The sequence below is a fragment of the Rutilus rutilus genome (assembly GCF_951802725.1).
Source record: "Rutilus rutilus genome assembly, chromosome: 10".
NCBI lineage: Eukaryota > Metazoa > Chordata > Actinopteri > Cypriniformes > Leuciscidae > Rutilus > Rutilus rutilus.
The window spans coordinates 3,590,001-3,605,192 of NC_140215.1; the positions used below are offsets into that span (position 1 = coordinate 3,590,001).

Genomic DNA, 15,192 nt, shown 5'->3' on the forward strand with positions numbered 1-15,192 from the left:
TGCAGTTATTCGCGGAATTATCGACTTTACGTGGGTTGTGCCTCGGCACGGCACAGCGCGGATGAATCCGATGTTTTGAGGAGAATGTGCGGCTGTCGATCACCGCGCTGGTGGTGTGGATCCTGGCATTCGCAATCACAGATTCTACTTTTTGGAAGTATGACCAACATAAGAATTTTAACTGGGAAATGTCGTCTGAACAAGTAAGTAACATCCACTTTTGTTCGGACCAACTAAGGGGAAAAAAGCATTGCAGTAAATCGCACCTATAAATCTAACGATCGCTTATCATATCACGTCAAACCGTGCACATTATACTTTGTTCTCAAATTGTTAAAGGAGTCATAACCTAGTATTACATTGGATACCTACTGCTGTATTATAGTCTTTCAGGCCCTTCTAAAAAAGAAAAGTGGAAAAAAATAAACACAGACCTACTTTTACCCTTATTTCTGAAGGCATTATTGTCTCGCGAGATCAATGCGATGTTTTGGCTGTCGTGGACGCTCATTTTAATAATGCAAATGAGGGGCGCGTTGATTGGTTGAAGGAAGGAGGGGGGTTGACACGCAGGTAACTTCAGCATCATTACAAACTGACATCATGGCGCAAGTGGTGAATGAACCCGACCCGGCCGCGACCTACGGGATTCAACCCTACATGTTTGAGCCGGACTCTGAACCAGAGCTGGAGAGGGAAGATGTAGAGTTGTTGGATGGACGTCTACATCAAGATGTCTCTGAATGGTAAAGACAATCATTTTGACTGAGACATACATTAACATCGGTAACGAGCTAAAACGTTTGTTGCTATTTTCTCCCACATAGGTTTACCTTTTATTTAATGTCGATTACATTAACGGAGATGTAGTCTACTTATTTTATCAGCTTACAGTGGTTATTGAGATGAGACGTTTACTATCATGTGCTGTTTTTGCCTTGTTTCACGTTATTTAGACATTCAATATTTTTCTTCTTTAGACAGGTAACGTGTTGTTTTTCTTTATGTTTATTATTACTTGACTGTTTGTTTTATTTATCTATGTATCGTTATCTATTCTATAAAAAATCAATACAATGATATGTTGTCATAGTTATATAATATACAATAAAGCGCACACACATAACGATACGCCAGTTGAAAGGGTTGTTGGGACAGCGTCATTAAAAATGAATTTCATCCACTGGTCCCTGATAGTTTCGTCCGATTTTGGGAGATAAAACACATTTACATGTTTTTTATGGCAATCAACCACAGAGCAAGTCCGGTGTGCACTCGGTTTCTCCATCTTTCTTGACTGAACTGAATATGAGGGGCAGAGGGGAAGGGGGGCTTCCTGCTGCGGTGTCCATATGGTATATCCTACTACCTCATGACGTCAAGAGGGAGCTGAAATCAAAATCTCGTATTTGAGTGCGCGTGCACGCGTGCTGGTTTATTTACCCTGAGGTAAACAAACGCTTCACTTTTAAATATCGGCTTCCCGGCCAGTGTATAATCGTTAGTCGATCATAACATACATTGATTCTCGTGGAAAAGTGAAAATTGCAGGTTATGACTCCTTTAACGTTAACAACATCAGCATTGCGTGACTACATTTGTGTATTAGGGCTACCTGTAGTTCAGTTCTCGGTAACTGTATGAATTAAATGAACAAGTGCGCTACTGTTAGCCTAGAAATCTAGATGCACCCTAGCGGCAGCAACATTTATTTTGCTTCCAGGGTAGTCTGGCAACTCTCCGTTGACTTTCGAGCTGGAAAAACCAAACTCAGGTCAGGCCAATCACATCGTTTATAGAGTCGGTGGGCGGGCTTAACGTAATGACGACAGAGTTGTGACGGTTCCGTGTGAACTCCCTGCTACTTGAAAACAAAGAACGGCTGCTGCTGCTGGCGAACAGCGGTCTTTCGAATCGGCTTTGTCCGTGACTCTGGAGGACTTGGAGTTAAGCTTTTCTTTGAGAAAAGAACAAAGAACGGCACTTAAGTCATTCTTAAAACAGGAAGATGTGTTCGTAGTTTTGCCGGCCAGATATGGCAAAAGTTGAATCTATCAACTAACTTTAGCTCGGCTGTTGGGAAAACGCTCTGGTTGGTTGAAGCGCTGTCCTATTGCGTGCAGAGGGAATTTGAAAGGCAACCGTTTATCGAATTGAGCCGTGTCTATGGTGAGTTGCCAGACTTAACATCTTGATGTAGGTCTGGCTTGCCAGGCTACGCTACTGTTACATAATTGAACCATTGAAATGTCCTACCTGTCCAACAGAAAAAAAGACGTCTCTGTGTTCGTTTTCAACCCCTTCAAAACACGGAGTTCACGCCACCTTTCAAAAGCCCTTCCGATATTTATCCTTGTTTTCGCAGGGGCCGGTTGCAGTCTCTTTTTTTCTGTAGCCACTCCGAAGTGTTTTGCATTTTACGACGGGTGAATCTCCAGTTGTCACTGGTGATTGTCGCTTGAACCTTTCTGGATTCGCCATCAAATTGATGAGTTTAATTATATGAAGTGCTGTGAGAAAAGGCTGTAAATCTCCACCTCCAACATCCTCACACTCATGGCCTACTAGCCGAGACTCTTCTTTATGTGTACAGATGAGACGTAATGACGCAAAGACATGCTCGAATTTCCCATGGAAATCCACCAGTACCACTGGAGTTAAAACATTATCACAAGCTTACCCTTTTGAATCGCGCTACGGCAAGCAGAGAGTTTTGAACACTGGCTGGTTATGTTGGCTACTTTATTTTGGAAAATGTTTAACCCAAAAAAGTTACGGACTGCAGCTTTAATATGCATTTTATTGTGTATTTTGTACATGCTTATGTTTATTAATAAATCCCTGGCATTTGTCCTGTGATAGTATTGAGACGTTACCCGTCCAGCACTGGGTCTTTTACACTGTGATTAAAGGTAAATGTCAAAGGTCGCTGTCATGTTGTGGTGAAGCTTTCAGTATGACACAGAACTAAACAACTAAACATTGGTTTCTTTGTTGAAGAACATGGGGCAGTTTGATTTCATGGAGAGGCTGCTGCTGTTGGCTAGATTAGTAACCATGGTAACCGTCTGGTGTTCGGACTGCACTTTCATTCCCATAAAAAGCAGAGAAATATATTGAGGAACTGGATGAAAATACACCTGTGTTCCTCAAGCAATGCATGTGAACTGTCTTTCGTTTTTTCCGCATGATAATTTACTCGCTCTCATGTTATTTCAGACCTGTGTGGAGCTGAGCAAGTGTATAGTAGTGCCCTAGTTTCTCAGGAGAAAGAGCTCGCAGTATTATTCAGAAAATCTTCAAAACTATTGTTCATTATCCACTCAGATTTGCAGGCTTTGGACAGCGAGCATCAGATTGTGTGTGTGTGTGTGTGTGTCTGTGTGGTGAGAATCTGTCTCTGTTTGACATGCTGGGACAAATGTGTCTGTCAGTGAGAGACGCATCCATTACGCCCTGTCGCTCTGAGACAGACCTCCATGCTGACACATACTCTCTCTCTCTCTCTCTCTCTCTCTCTCTCTCTCTCTCTCTCTCTCTCTCTCTCTCTCTCTCTCACACACACAGAGGAATGATGAGGAGGCTGTTGTGGACAGAGGAGGAACTCGCTCCATGCTTAAAGCCGGATTGGAGAAGGAGGAGCTAGAAGGTAAAAACACACACACACACACACACACACACACACACACACACACACACACACACACACACACACACACACACACACACACACACACACACACACACACACACACACATGTCTGGTTCGCTATCTTTGTGGGGACTCTCCATAGACGTAATGGTTTTTATACCGTACAAACTGTATATTCTGTCCCCTTACACTAACCCTACCCCTAAACCTACCCATCACAGGAAACATTCTGCATTTTTACTTTCTCAAAACAACTCATCCTGTGTGATTTATAAGCCTTTTGAAAAGTGGGGACCGCTGGCTGGTCCCCACAATGTAGGTGATCTCAGGTTTTACTATTCTTATGGGGACATTTGGTCCCCACAATGTAATATAAACAAGGGCACACGCGCGCACACACTCTCTAACACACACGTACACACTCTCTCTAACACACACACACACACACACACACACACACACACACACACACACACACACACACACACACACACACACACACACACACACACACACACACACACAGTCACTCTCACACACACACACACACACACACACACACACACACACACACACACACACTCACTCACTCACTCACTCACACACACACACACACACACACACACACACACGCACACACACGCGCACGCACACACACAAATACTTTTATTTGGTAACTAAGGATGCATTAAATTGATCAGAAGTGACAGTAAAGATGTTTTAAAATGTTTTAATTAAATGCTGTTCTTTCTAATAATCAAAAAATCTTGAAATATTCTGCAAACCATTCTCACATAAATTGATGATAATCTGTGTACAACTAGTGTTTGAGATCATTAAGAAAAAAAAAGAAGGAATTTAATACTTTTAGTTAGCAAGGATGCTTTTGTATTTCTGAATGTATTATGGTTTCCACAAAAATATTAAGCAGTTGAACATTTATAATAAAAATCATCATATCAGAATGATTTCTGAAGGATCATGTGACACTGGAGACTGGAGTAATGATGCTGAAAATTCAGCTTTGATCACAGGAATAAATTACAGTTTAAAATATATTCAAATAGAAAACATTTATTTTGAATTGTAATAATATTCACAATATTATTACTGTATTTTTGATCAAATAAATGCAGCCTTGGTAAACAGAAAAAAATAATCTAGTGAAACCAAACTTTTGAAAGGTAGTGTATCTGTTGTAGACAATCCCAGAATGCTTTGCAATAACCCCAGTGGAAGAATGATCTCATAGATGGTGGATAAAGTGAGAAATATTTGCATATTCGTCAAGTTCAAGTTCACTTTATTTGTATAGCACATTTACAACAGCCACTAAAGTGCTTTACAGAACAACCAGATTAAAATATAGTAAGACCTGCATAACAACACATAAAACACAAATAAGAGCAGCAAAGCTAAGCGAAACCGTAAAACCGGAGTGACAAAACAGTATCAAACTCAAATATAAAATAGTAAAACACGATTAAATCGTTTTCAGAGAGCTCTGATAACATATTCATGTATTGCTCAACCATGCAATAAAAATAGTTCAGTCTAATTCAAATGTACCACTGTGTGCTACGTATTTTAGGCTAACATCAAAATGTATTGGAATCAATTGCGAATTGAAAGGATTTTATTTTCAACAGATTCTCTCATAGTAGCAAACGAACTTTGTGTAGGAAGTGTAGAAAACGACAAGAGCACGACATCGCTCGCTCATCCTGGAGCCGCTGTCATACACACATACACACAATAATAAGCGCTCAGAGAAGTTAATGCTAGTCTGTGGGTGGCAAACCAAGAGCACGTCGCACCAGAGAGACGTGTGTGTGTGTGTGTGTGTGTGTGTGTGTTTATCTGCCTCTGAAATGACATGAAGAGAAGAGAGCGGTGGGAGGATGGATGGCTGGTCTCTGAGAGCGTTTAACAGGGAAAAAGAACAGCTACTCGAAGCGTATTCTCACAGGACTGCAGATGACGTCAGCCGCTCTCCTGCCCCTGGATCAGCTATTTTTACATTCTGTCTGTGAAAAAGAGGCAGGAACGGAGAGAATAATTACAGTATCCAAATTATTATAATAAATGGGTCATCAGAGTCTAAATAGAGGCTCTATATCCTACACAGCTCTGAAATGTAGCGCTAGACAACGATTCATTCAAGTTTGTGTTTACATAATATATGTGTGTGTAGTGTGTATAATTATTTTGTATATATAAATACACACACATGCATGTACATAATTAAGACAAATTTGTTATTTATATATAAAATATATATATATATATATAATATAAATGTTATATATATATATATATACAGTGAGGAAAATAAGTATTTGAACACCCTGCTATTTTGCAAGTTCTCCCACTTGGAAATCATGGAGGGGTCTGAAATTGTCATCGTAGGTGCATGTCCACTGTGAGAGACATAATCTAAAAAAAAAATCCAGAAATCACAATATATGATTTTTTAACTATTTATTTGTATGATACAGCTGCAAATAAGTATTTGAACACCTGTCTATCAGCTAGAATTCTGACCCTCAAAGACCTGTTAGTCTGCCTTTAAAATGTCCACCTCCACTCCATTTATTATCCTAAATTAGATGCACCTGTTTGAGGTCATTAGCTGCATAAATACACCTGTCCACCCCATACAATCAGTAAGAATCCAACTACTAACATGGCCAAGACCAAAGAGCTGTCCAAAGACACTAGAGACAAAATTGTATACCTCCACAAGGCTGGAAAGGGCTACGGGGAAATTGCCAAGCAGCTTGATGAAAAAAGGTCCACTGTTGGAGCAAGCATTAGAAAATGGAAGAAGCTAAACATGACTGTCAATCTCCCTCGGACTGGGGCTCCATGCAAGATCTCATCTCGTGGGGTCTCAATGATCCTAAGAAAGGTGAGAAATCAGCCCAGAACTACACGGGAGGAGCTGGTCAATGACCTGAAAAGAGCTGGGACCACCGTTTCTAAGGTTACTGTTGGTAATACACTAAGACGTCATGGTTTGAAATCATGCACGGCACGGAAGGTTCCCCTGCTTAAACCAGCACATGTCAAGGCCCGTCTTAAGTTTGCCAATGACCATTTGGATGATCCAGAGGAGTCATGGGAGAAAGTCATGTGGTCAGATGAGACCAAAATAGAACTTTTTGGTCATAATTCCACTAAACGTGTTTGGAGGAAGAAGAATGATGAGTACCATCCCAAGAACACCATCCCTACTGTGAAGCATGGGGGTGGTAGCATCATGCTTTGGGGGTGTTTTTCTGCACATGGGACAGGGCGACTGCACTGTATTAAGGAAAGGATGACCGGGGCCATGTATTGCGAGATTTTGGGGAACAACCTCCTTCCCTCAGTTAGAGCATTGAAGATGGGTCGAGGCTGGGTCTTCCAACACGACAGTGACCCGAAGCACACAGCCAGAATAACCAAGGAGTGGCTCTGTAAGAAGCATATCAAGGTTCTGGCGTGGCCTAGCCAGTCTCCAGACCTAAACCCAATAGAGAATCTTTGGAGGGAGCTCAAACTCCGTGTTTCTCAGCGACAGCCCAGAAACCTGACTGATCTAGAGAAGATCTGTATGGAGGAGTGGGCCAAAATCCCTCCTGCAGTGTGTGCAAACCTGGTGAAAAACTACAGGAAACGTTTGACCTCTGTAATTGCAAACAAAGGCTACTGTACCAAATATTAACATTGATTTTCTCAGGTGTTCAAATACTTATTTGCAGCTGTATCATACAAATAAATAGTTAAAAAATCATACATTGTGATTTCTGGATTTTTTTTTTTTAGATTATGTCTCTCACAGTGGATATGCACCTACGATGACAATTTCAGACCCCTCCATGATTTCTAAGTGGGAGAACTTGCAAAATAGCAGGGTGTTCAAATACTTATTTTCCTCACTGTACAGTATATTCATGCAACATACTCATATATGTCAACATACTGTATATATTACACTGAGCTGCAAAAACACTGCTCGTGACAGCAAAAATATGACATTTCCTCCACTCACTGCAGCTTGTAAATACATCTGCAGTTTCAGCTTTTGAACACATGACATTTATTCATTTTCAGACACGTTTTATAACCCAGTGAACACTAGGCAGCTGTAAGATTCACTCTGAATTGGCCCAGGAGCTCACATAATGGGCACACTTTGCACATACTTTTATACTTGAGGATATTTTGTGCATAAAGCCCGATTCTCTGAAGAACATGTGAGTGAATAACACTGTTCGGATATTTGGGTCTGGTGATTTTGATCACAGACGCTCCTCTGAATCTTGTGAACATCATCTTGAGTTTTAAATGTCAGGACTTTGTAAACACAAGTGGTCAACCTTGTAAAGTCTAAAGCTTTAGAAATCGATATAAGCCTGTGTCATTGAGCCGTTTCCCATTGCAGGACGATGCATTCAGTCCTTCTCATAATGTTATGTACTAACATACATGAATGTAATTCAAACACAACTTTATGATGTAATTTAAGCCTCATTTTATCCAGCTTTCAGCTTCCTTTTAACTGCCAGGAAGAGGAAGATCTGTCTGTAGGTTAGCATTAGTCTATATATGTCATGTGTGTGTGTGTGTGTAAGCACACAGACAGATGTTATGTTTCACAGCAATTAAACTCATGCTGCTGTCTCGACCTCTCAATCATTCAAATGCAATTACAGTGAGTGATAACCGTTATTTAGCATTGTTCAGAAAAGAGAAGTAAATACGGGTTAAATATGTTTGGTAAACGGACTTTTTCTATTGCATCGTCTCTACTTTACATTCCACTTTAAAACCTAATGACAGCAATTTTAGGGATCATATGTTTAAGGAAGCATGCCAAAACGGTAGGCAGCCGTATAATTATTGTATAATTATTGTATAATTGTATTTTCATAATTATGTAGGATAATCATTCCAAATGAGCCACAGCATAATTACGCTGCCTTCTAAAACACCTTCGTTTGGCTGAATAGTGAAGCAGACCTGCAAGTATCTTTTATGGGAAAGACAAACCCATAATGCATTGCAACGGAGTAAGTGATGAGTAAAAAAGTTTAAAAAAAAATATCCATCTGAGTATGAATGTTTAAGTTAATAATAAAAGTTGATTATTTTACAGTTTTTGGTACATTTTCACATTTTAACAAAGCTGGTCATTCTTTCAAAACCTGATCCCATGCTTTCATTATAATACACATTTCAGTCGAAATAATCATTTGTTTCAAACACAAAATTATTGAAATATATAATGACAACATTTGGTTTAATCACCAAAACACAACAGTATGATCTTCTTTCAATTTAGTACTTTTAACAATCAATTCATTTAACAGCAAACAATGCAAGAAACATGTTTCAAATGACCATTGTTGATGAAATAATTACAGTAATACACATTAAAAATACACTTACATTACCTAACGTATGTAATTGAATCAATAATGTTTGTAATGGTATCTGTCTAGTGTGTTATCAAAAGGTGTGAAGTTATGAAACGGCCATGAGGTTTTGTGCTGGAACCGGGTTTGCTGGAAATACAGTAAATGTTTTCACTGTGCCATTATGACTGAATACTGTAGCTGACCTTTACAGATGAAAAGTGAGTTACAGTAATGTGGCAGTCTCTACCATGGTAATCTGTTTACAGTATCACATGACATACATACTCTAATGTAAACATGCCGTATTTGATGCCGTCTGTCTCCCTTCTTCTGATGCATCTCTGACCCCACTCACACTCACACACACTCACACACACTCACAGTCACACAGTATAATTTATAAGCTGTTTTCCTCATGGGGACCAATAACATGCCCCCACAAGGACAAGGATTTTGGATATTGCCATCTTTGTGGGGATATTTTGTGAGTTTACCAGACCACACACACACACACACACACACACACACACACACACACACACACACACACACACACACACACACACACACACTTTGAACATAGTGGTTATAATCTAAGATAAATCGCTTATGACGTAAAAAGAATTTGTTACATTTGGTTATCAGTATCGGAATTGCAAATATCAATATTCAATTATTGAATATTCAATTGCAAAAATTGCAAACAAAGTAGAAACTATATCTATAGAATCTGTATCTATAGAATCTATAGATGAACCAAATGATTCATTGATTAACCATTAAGATCAGTATGATTCAATAATAGACAAATGTATTAAACTGAGCGAAAACAGATGAAAATCAAAAGTTTGATAGTAATGGCATTATGAAAGACAGTTATTGTGAATGAAACATTTATGTAGATTAAACAGTTATTTGTACTAACTCAATTGAAAACATGCTGAAATGTTTGAAAAAAATGCACTTTTGATGATCTGTTGTGATATTAGTACTATAATTTTTGAAAATGTGCACCTTACATGTCAAAATAGTACCAAAGCGCATAAAAAAACCTGTACAATATTGATTATAAGTGTACTTGTATTTCATTCGCTGCTGGAAAATATAGCAAAAAAAAAAAGTTTGCCCAGTATATATATATTTTTTCATATCTTGTTTTATGCTCAATATAAGACCATTTAGTATTTTCCAATTGTATGAAGTTTCATTTCGGTGAATGTTATCTCTGTTGTTGAAAAAAATCCTAATTAACAAAGGGCCTCAGAACATGATCTAAAATGTGCATTTTTTTATTTAATATACAGGAGATTTTACATTCTCCGAGTCCCTGTCTGTTTGCTTTTGGTCAATAGGTCACAGGACTCTGTATATCGGTGTTCACGTTCCTCTGGGCAGAAGAACCCACCGACGCCATCGACATCACGGACACCGGCACAGGAAGAGAAGCAAGGAGAGAGACTCAGGGGTCGAAGACGGACGAGAATCACCTTCATACAGTAACACTCCATCCTTTCCTCTATGCATGCAATTATTATATTAGTATGTTTGTCTTGTTTTTCAGTACAGATATCTAAACATTCTTAGATTTGTTTGACACACAATTTTATTTTCTTGTTTTCAGCAAAAGCTTAGTTAAATTTGATACATATTTAATTTCTTATTTCCTTTTGCATCTCAAGCAAATCTATCTTGCATTAAACATGTTTAGATGTTTGTCCCGTAAAACAAAACAAAGATACGGAAACACTTTATGCATTAAAGGGATAGTTCACCCTAAAATGAAAATAAAGTCATAATTTACTCACCCTGGTGTTGTTCTAATGAAGTATGTTGTTCTTTTTTGGATCACAAAAGGAAAAATGTAAAAAATATCCTGCTTTCTGTTTTGGTCTCTCCATAAAATGGCAGTGAATAGACCCCTTATGTCGTTTTTTGTGGGCGGAGCTTAGGTGGCGGCAGAACGATCCCCCGGCCGCTTCACTAACCTTAGTTTGCAAGTTTTGTTAGCTTGTTTTTTAATAATGACTGGAGAAAATCCGATATTATCTTAATGTGCAAGGCCACTCACTGTCCAGGACCGTGATTGTTATTTGCAAAAGTTTAACGATGTGAATATTTTCTAGAAATAAAAATTCCAGATACAGCATATTCATGTATTTGATTACCCTTTCTTACCAGGTTCTTCAAAAAGTCTAGTCACAATCGATCACAACAATGTATACAATCATAGATGATTCACAAATAATCACAATCATTTAGAAAACATTATGCGATAAAATTTCAAATTGGAGCCTGTGCTCCGTCGATTCTTGCACCCAACTACACAACAAGATGACATTTAATAACAATAATAATAATTTAAGCTCCTTATTATGTAGCCGAATCTGTGCTGGTTTGTATTGGCCGCCTTATGGCAAGCCGTTTTAACTTTTAATCATTTCCAGGATACTAATTCTTGATATCAACAATTCAGTTTTTACTAGTTAAAATGATAGTTATTGATATCAGGAATTAGATTTCTACTGTAACAATGGCAATTTTTGATATCAGAAATTACATTTCCACTAGTAACAATGCTAATTCTTGATATCCACAATTAAATTTTCACAAGTTAAAATGCTAATTCTTGATATCAGCAATTTAATTTCAACTAGTAAAAACTATAATTCTTGATATCTGTAATTGTATTTTCACTAGTGAAATGTCACCACAGGCTGCCATTCAAAATCCATTGTTGATATCAAGAATTGATTTCTTACTTGTTGAAATTCCAATTTCACATATCAGAAATACAATTCTTACTAGTAAAAACCTTTATTTTTGATATCAAGAATTAAACTGTCACTAGCTGAAATGTCTATTCTTGATATAAACAATTGAATTGCTACTAGTAACAATGTTCATTTTTTATATCAATAATTCAGTTTTCACTAGTGACAATGTTAATTTCTGATATCATGAATGTGATTGTTACTAGTAAGAAAGACATTTTAGATATCTGAAATTATATTGATATCAGAAAAACATTTTCAGATATCAAAAATGAAAAATGTTACTAGTAGCAATTCATTTGTTGATATCAAGAATAGACATTTCAACTAGTGACAATTGAATTATTGATATCAGTAATGCACATTTTTACTAGTAACAATGTAATTCTTGATATCAACAGTTCATATCCTGGAAATTAATAAAAGTTAAAACAGCTTGCCATACCGCCTCCAGTTTTCCTTTTGTTTTGCCACTAGCTAACGCCATTACGTAACTGTGACGTCGGCTCGAAATTGGTCTATAGCGACCAGCATCAAGCTTTAAAAAAACACTTAAAAGTATCAGTGAACGGTCCCATGAAACCGTGTCGTTTATTCCAAGTGTTCTGAGGGTTTATAATAGGGTTTGGTGAAAAACAAACAGAAATATAATGCATTGTTAAACAAAAATCCTGATCTTGGCCGTTGTTCGTGAGATTCTGTTAGCGCCGCTGTTCACTCCGAATCGCCCACAAAAACACACAAGTTGTGAGAAATCAAGATGAATATAAATGCGACATGTAATACAACTCCTAGAAATCCCATTAAAAGTATCCGTGTACTGTCTTCACTGAGTTGAATATATCCGGACCGGAAATATGAGAATGACAGTTGGCAGATGTGAACGCAATGACTTCTTGTTACGACGAACACAACTAAAATATTCACCTCAGAGAAGAAGTTACATGGTTTGTGTTTCATGTGGTGTTTTTATCCATCTTGATTTCTCATAACTTGTGTGTTTTTGTGGGCGAGTTGGAGTGAACTGCAGCACTGATAGAGTTTCACGAGCACGCAGACACGCACAGAAGACCAACGGCCAAGATTTTCGTTAAATTATACATACAATTTCTGTTTGTTTTTCACTAAACCCTATTATAAACCCCCAGAACAACTGGGAATATAACAGGGGCGATTCTAGGATTTCAATATTGGGGGGCTCAACCATCTGTGGGTAAAATATATATTTTTTAATGTTTTAAACTTTTTTTTTTTAGCTACATTTGTGCAGTAAAATTAACTTTAAGGTAGATCTACATTTATCATTTTCATTCATGGAGATAGCATAGAAAATGTGCCAGGATTTAGTGGAGGATTTCTGTCACCTGGTGGAAAACACACATTTAAAGGAACACGCCGACTTTTTGGGACTTTAGCTTATTCCCCGTATCCCCCAGAGTTAGATAAGTCCACACATACCCTTCTCATCTCCGTGCGTGCCGTAACTCTGTCTGACGCACCCACCGCTAGCCTAGCTTAGCACAAAGACTGGAGGTAAACGGCTCCAGCTAGCATACTGCTCCCTTAGTGACAAAATAATGCCAACATTTTCCTATTTACATGTTGTGATTTGTATAGTCACAGCGTGTACGAATAACAAGGTCACATGAGACACAGCCATCTTCTAACCGTATACATACTGGGAACTATATTCTCAGAAGGCGAAGCACTGCTACTTGTGCGGAGTGATTTGCTCGCAGCGCCTGAGAAGCCCTGTGGTGAGGAGCAGAGAGTTCGCTCAGAGTTGGAGTAAATACTCTGAAAATGACATGAAATTACCACTATAACCAGTAGGTGGCTGCAGAGGATCACCCATTAGCTCATTAGCACTCTCTTTTATAACTCTTTTAGCATGTTTTGCTTTTGGATTTATTATAAAAGGAATATAATAACAAATTGTAACAATTTTATTGGACTGAAGTATGAAGTAGCAAGAGTAGGAAAAGCCACAAAGTCTCATGCCATTTAGATGAAAGGAATTTTAATAAAAAAACGAAACAAAAATAAGCCCAGATTTTACTTCATGGGATCATTCTTTGATACTTTTGCATCTGTTTAAAAAAAACAACATTTTTTACATTTCTCCTTTTGTGGTCTGAAAAAGAAAGAAGGGCATACGGCATTAGAACAACACCAGGGTGAGTAAATGAGACTTATTTCCCATTTTAGGGTGAACCATTCCCTTAACTAACATTTACTAACAGTGGCCAACACATTTGTGCAGTAAATGACAGTATTTTTTAAAATCATATATCCTTCTTTATTTTTTCTGTTTGATGTCGTCTTCTGTTCTTTCTGATTCCCTTTCATCGTTTCTTCTTCTCTTTGACGGTCTGTCCTATTTGATAATGTTTCTTTGATGTGCGCTGTCTTTCTGTTGTGGTCTCTGATCCGGACAGGCTCACTGTCGAATGTGTGTTGCTCTTTTAGCAGCTCATCATGACGACTCAACAGTGACGAGTCCAGATTATTTCCCGTGGTGTATTATTGGCAACATAACTTGTGTTGTTTTGGCTCTCTGATGCTTTTTTAGCTGATGTTTGTATGACTATTTTAGCCACGTGACCTTTACGACTGAGCTTAGTGGTTCATTAAAAAACCCTGAAATGATGTGTCACAGATACTCCCTCTCAGAGGGTTCAGTTCCTGCTGGGCACTGAGGATGATGATGAAGAGCACATACCACATGACCTCTTCACTGAGCTGGATGAGATCTGCCTCCGTGATGGAGAGGATGCTGAGTGGAGAGAAACCGCCAGGTACTGACCCATGTGACTTGATCATGTGATATCACCTCAACCAGTCATATCTGGATTCATGCTGCATTCACCGCATAATTATGAGATGACAACCCATGACGTTCTACTCAGAGCTGATCACGTCTTATGCATTTCTATTGCACTCTACAGTCAAATTAATCTGCAGCGGTCAGGTGGTACGAGTTAGAGCTCTCAGAAAATTCCCAGCTTCCAAGTTGTAATTACGAGGACGTGAATGCTCGTTACATGTTAGAATCTCGCAATTATGGTAAATCTGACATGGAGTGAATGCACATTTAGTCGTTTAATGCACATTTATGGGTCAACGACATATCAGGAGGTCTGAGAAGATGAAAAGTATTTTAAAAATCTAGTTTAGAGTGCATGTGCCAAGCTTTTAAAATACAATTTTTATAATCCTGATTTTATTCAATGCTTTTATTATGCAAAAAAAGTGGCGTATTCATAGTAAAAATTTAAAATTTATTAATATTTGTCATAAAAGCATAAAAGTATTTTTTGTGAAATCTGATTTTATTACTGATTTCTTTTTAGCTTAATAATCA

At 38.1% G+C, this 15,192-nt stretch overlaps 1 protein-coding gene across 2 annotated transcripts in view; it reads left to right on the plus strand.

The window, feature by feature from the left end:
* Window positions 1–15,192, plus strand: part of slc4a10b (solute carrier family 4 member 10b) — an 80,424-nt gene that overhangs the window by 23,410 nt on the left and 41,822 nt on the right. For both annotated transcript variants that reach the window (XM_084420850.1, XM_084420851.1), the window contains 3 exons: window positions 3,568–3,649; window positions 10,410–10,553; window positions 14,488–14,626. In XM_084420850.1, coding sequence (XP_084276976.1) covers window positions 3,568–3,649; window positions 10,410–10,553; window positions 14,488–14,626 — 365 coding nt within the window. The remainder of the gene's footprint in view (window positions 1–3,567; window positions 3,650–10,409; window positions 10,554–14,487; window positions 14,627–15,192) is intronic.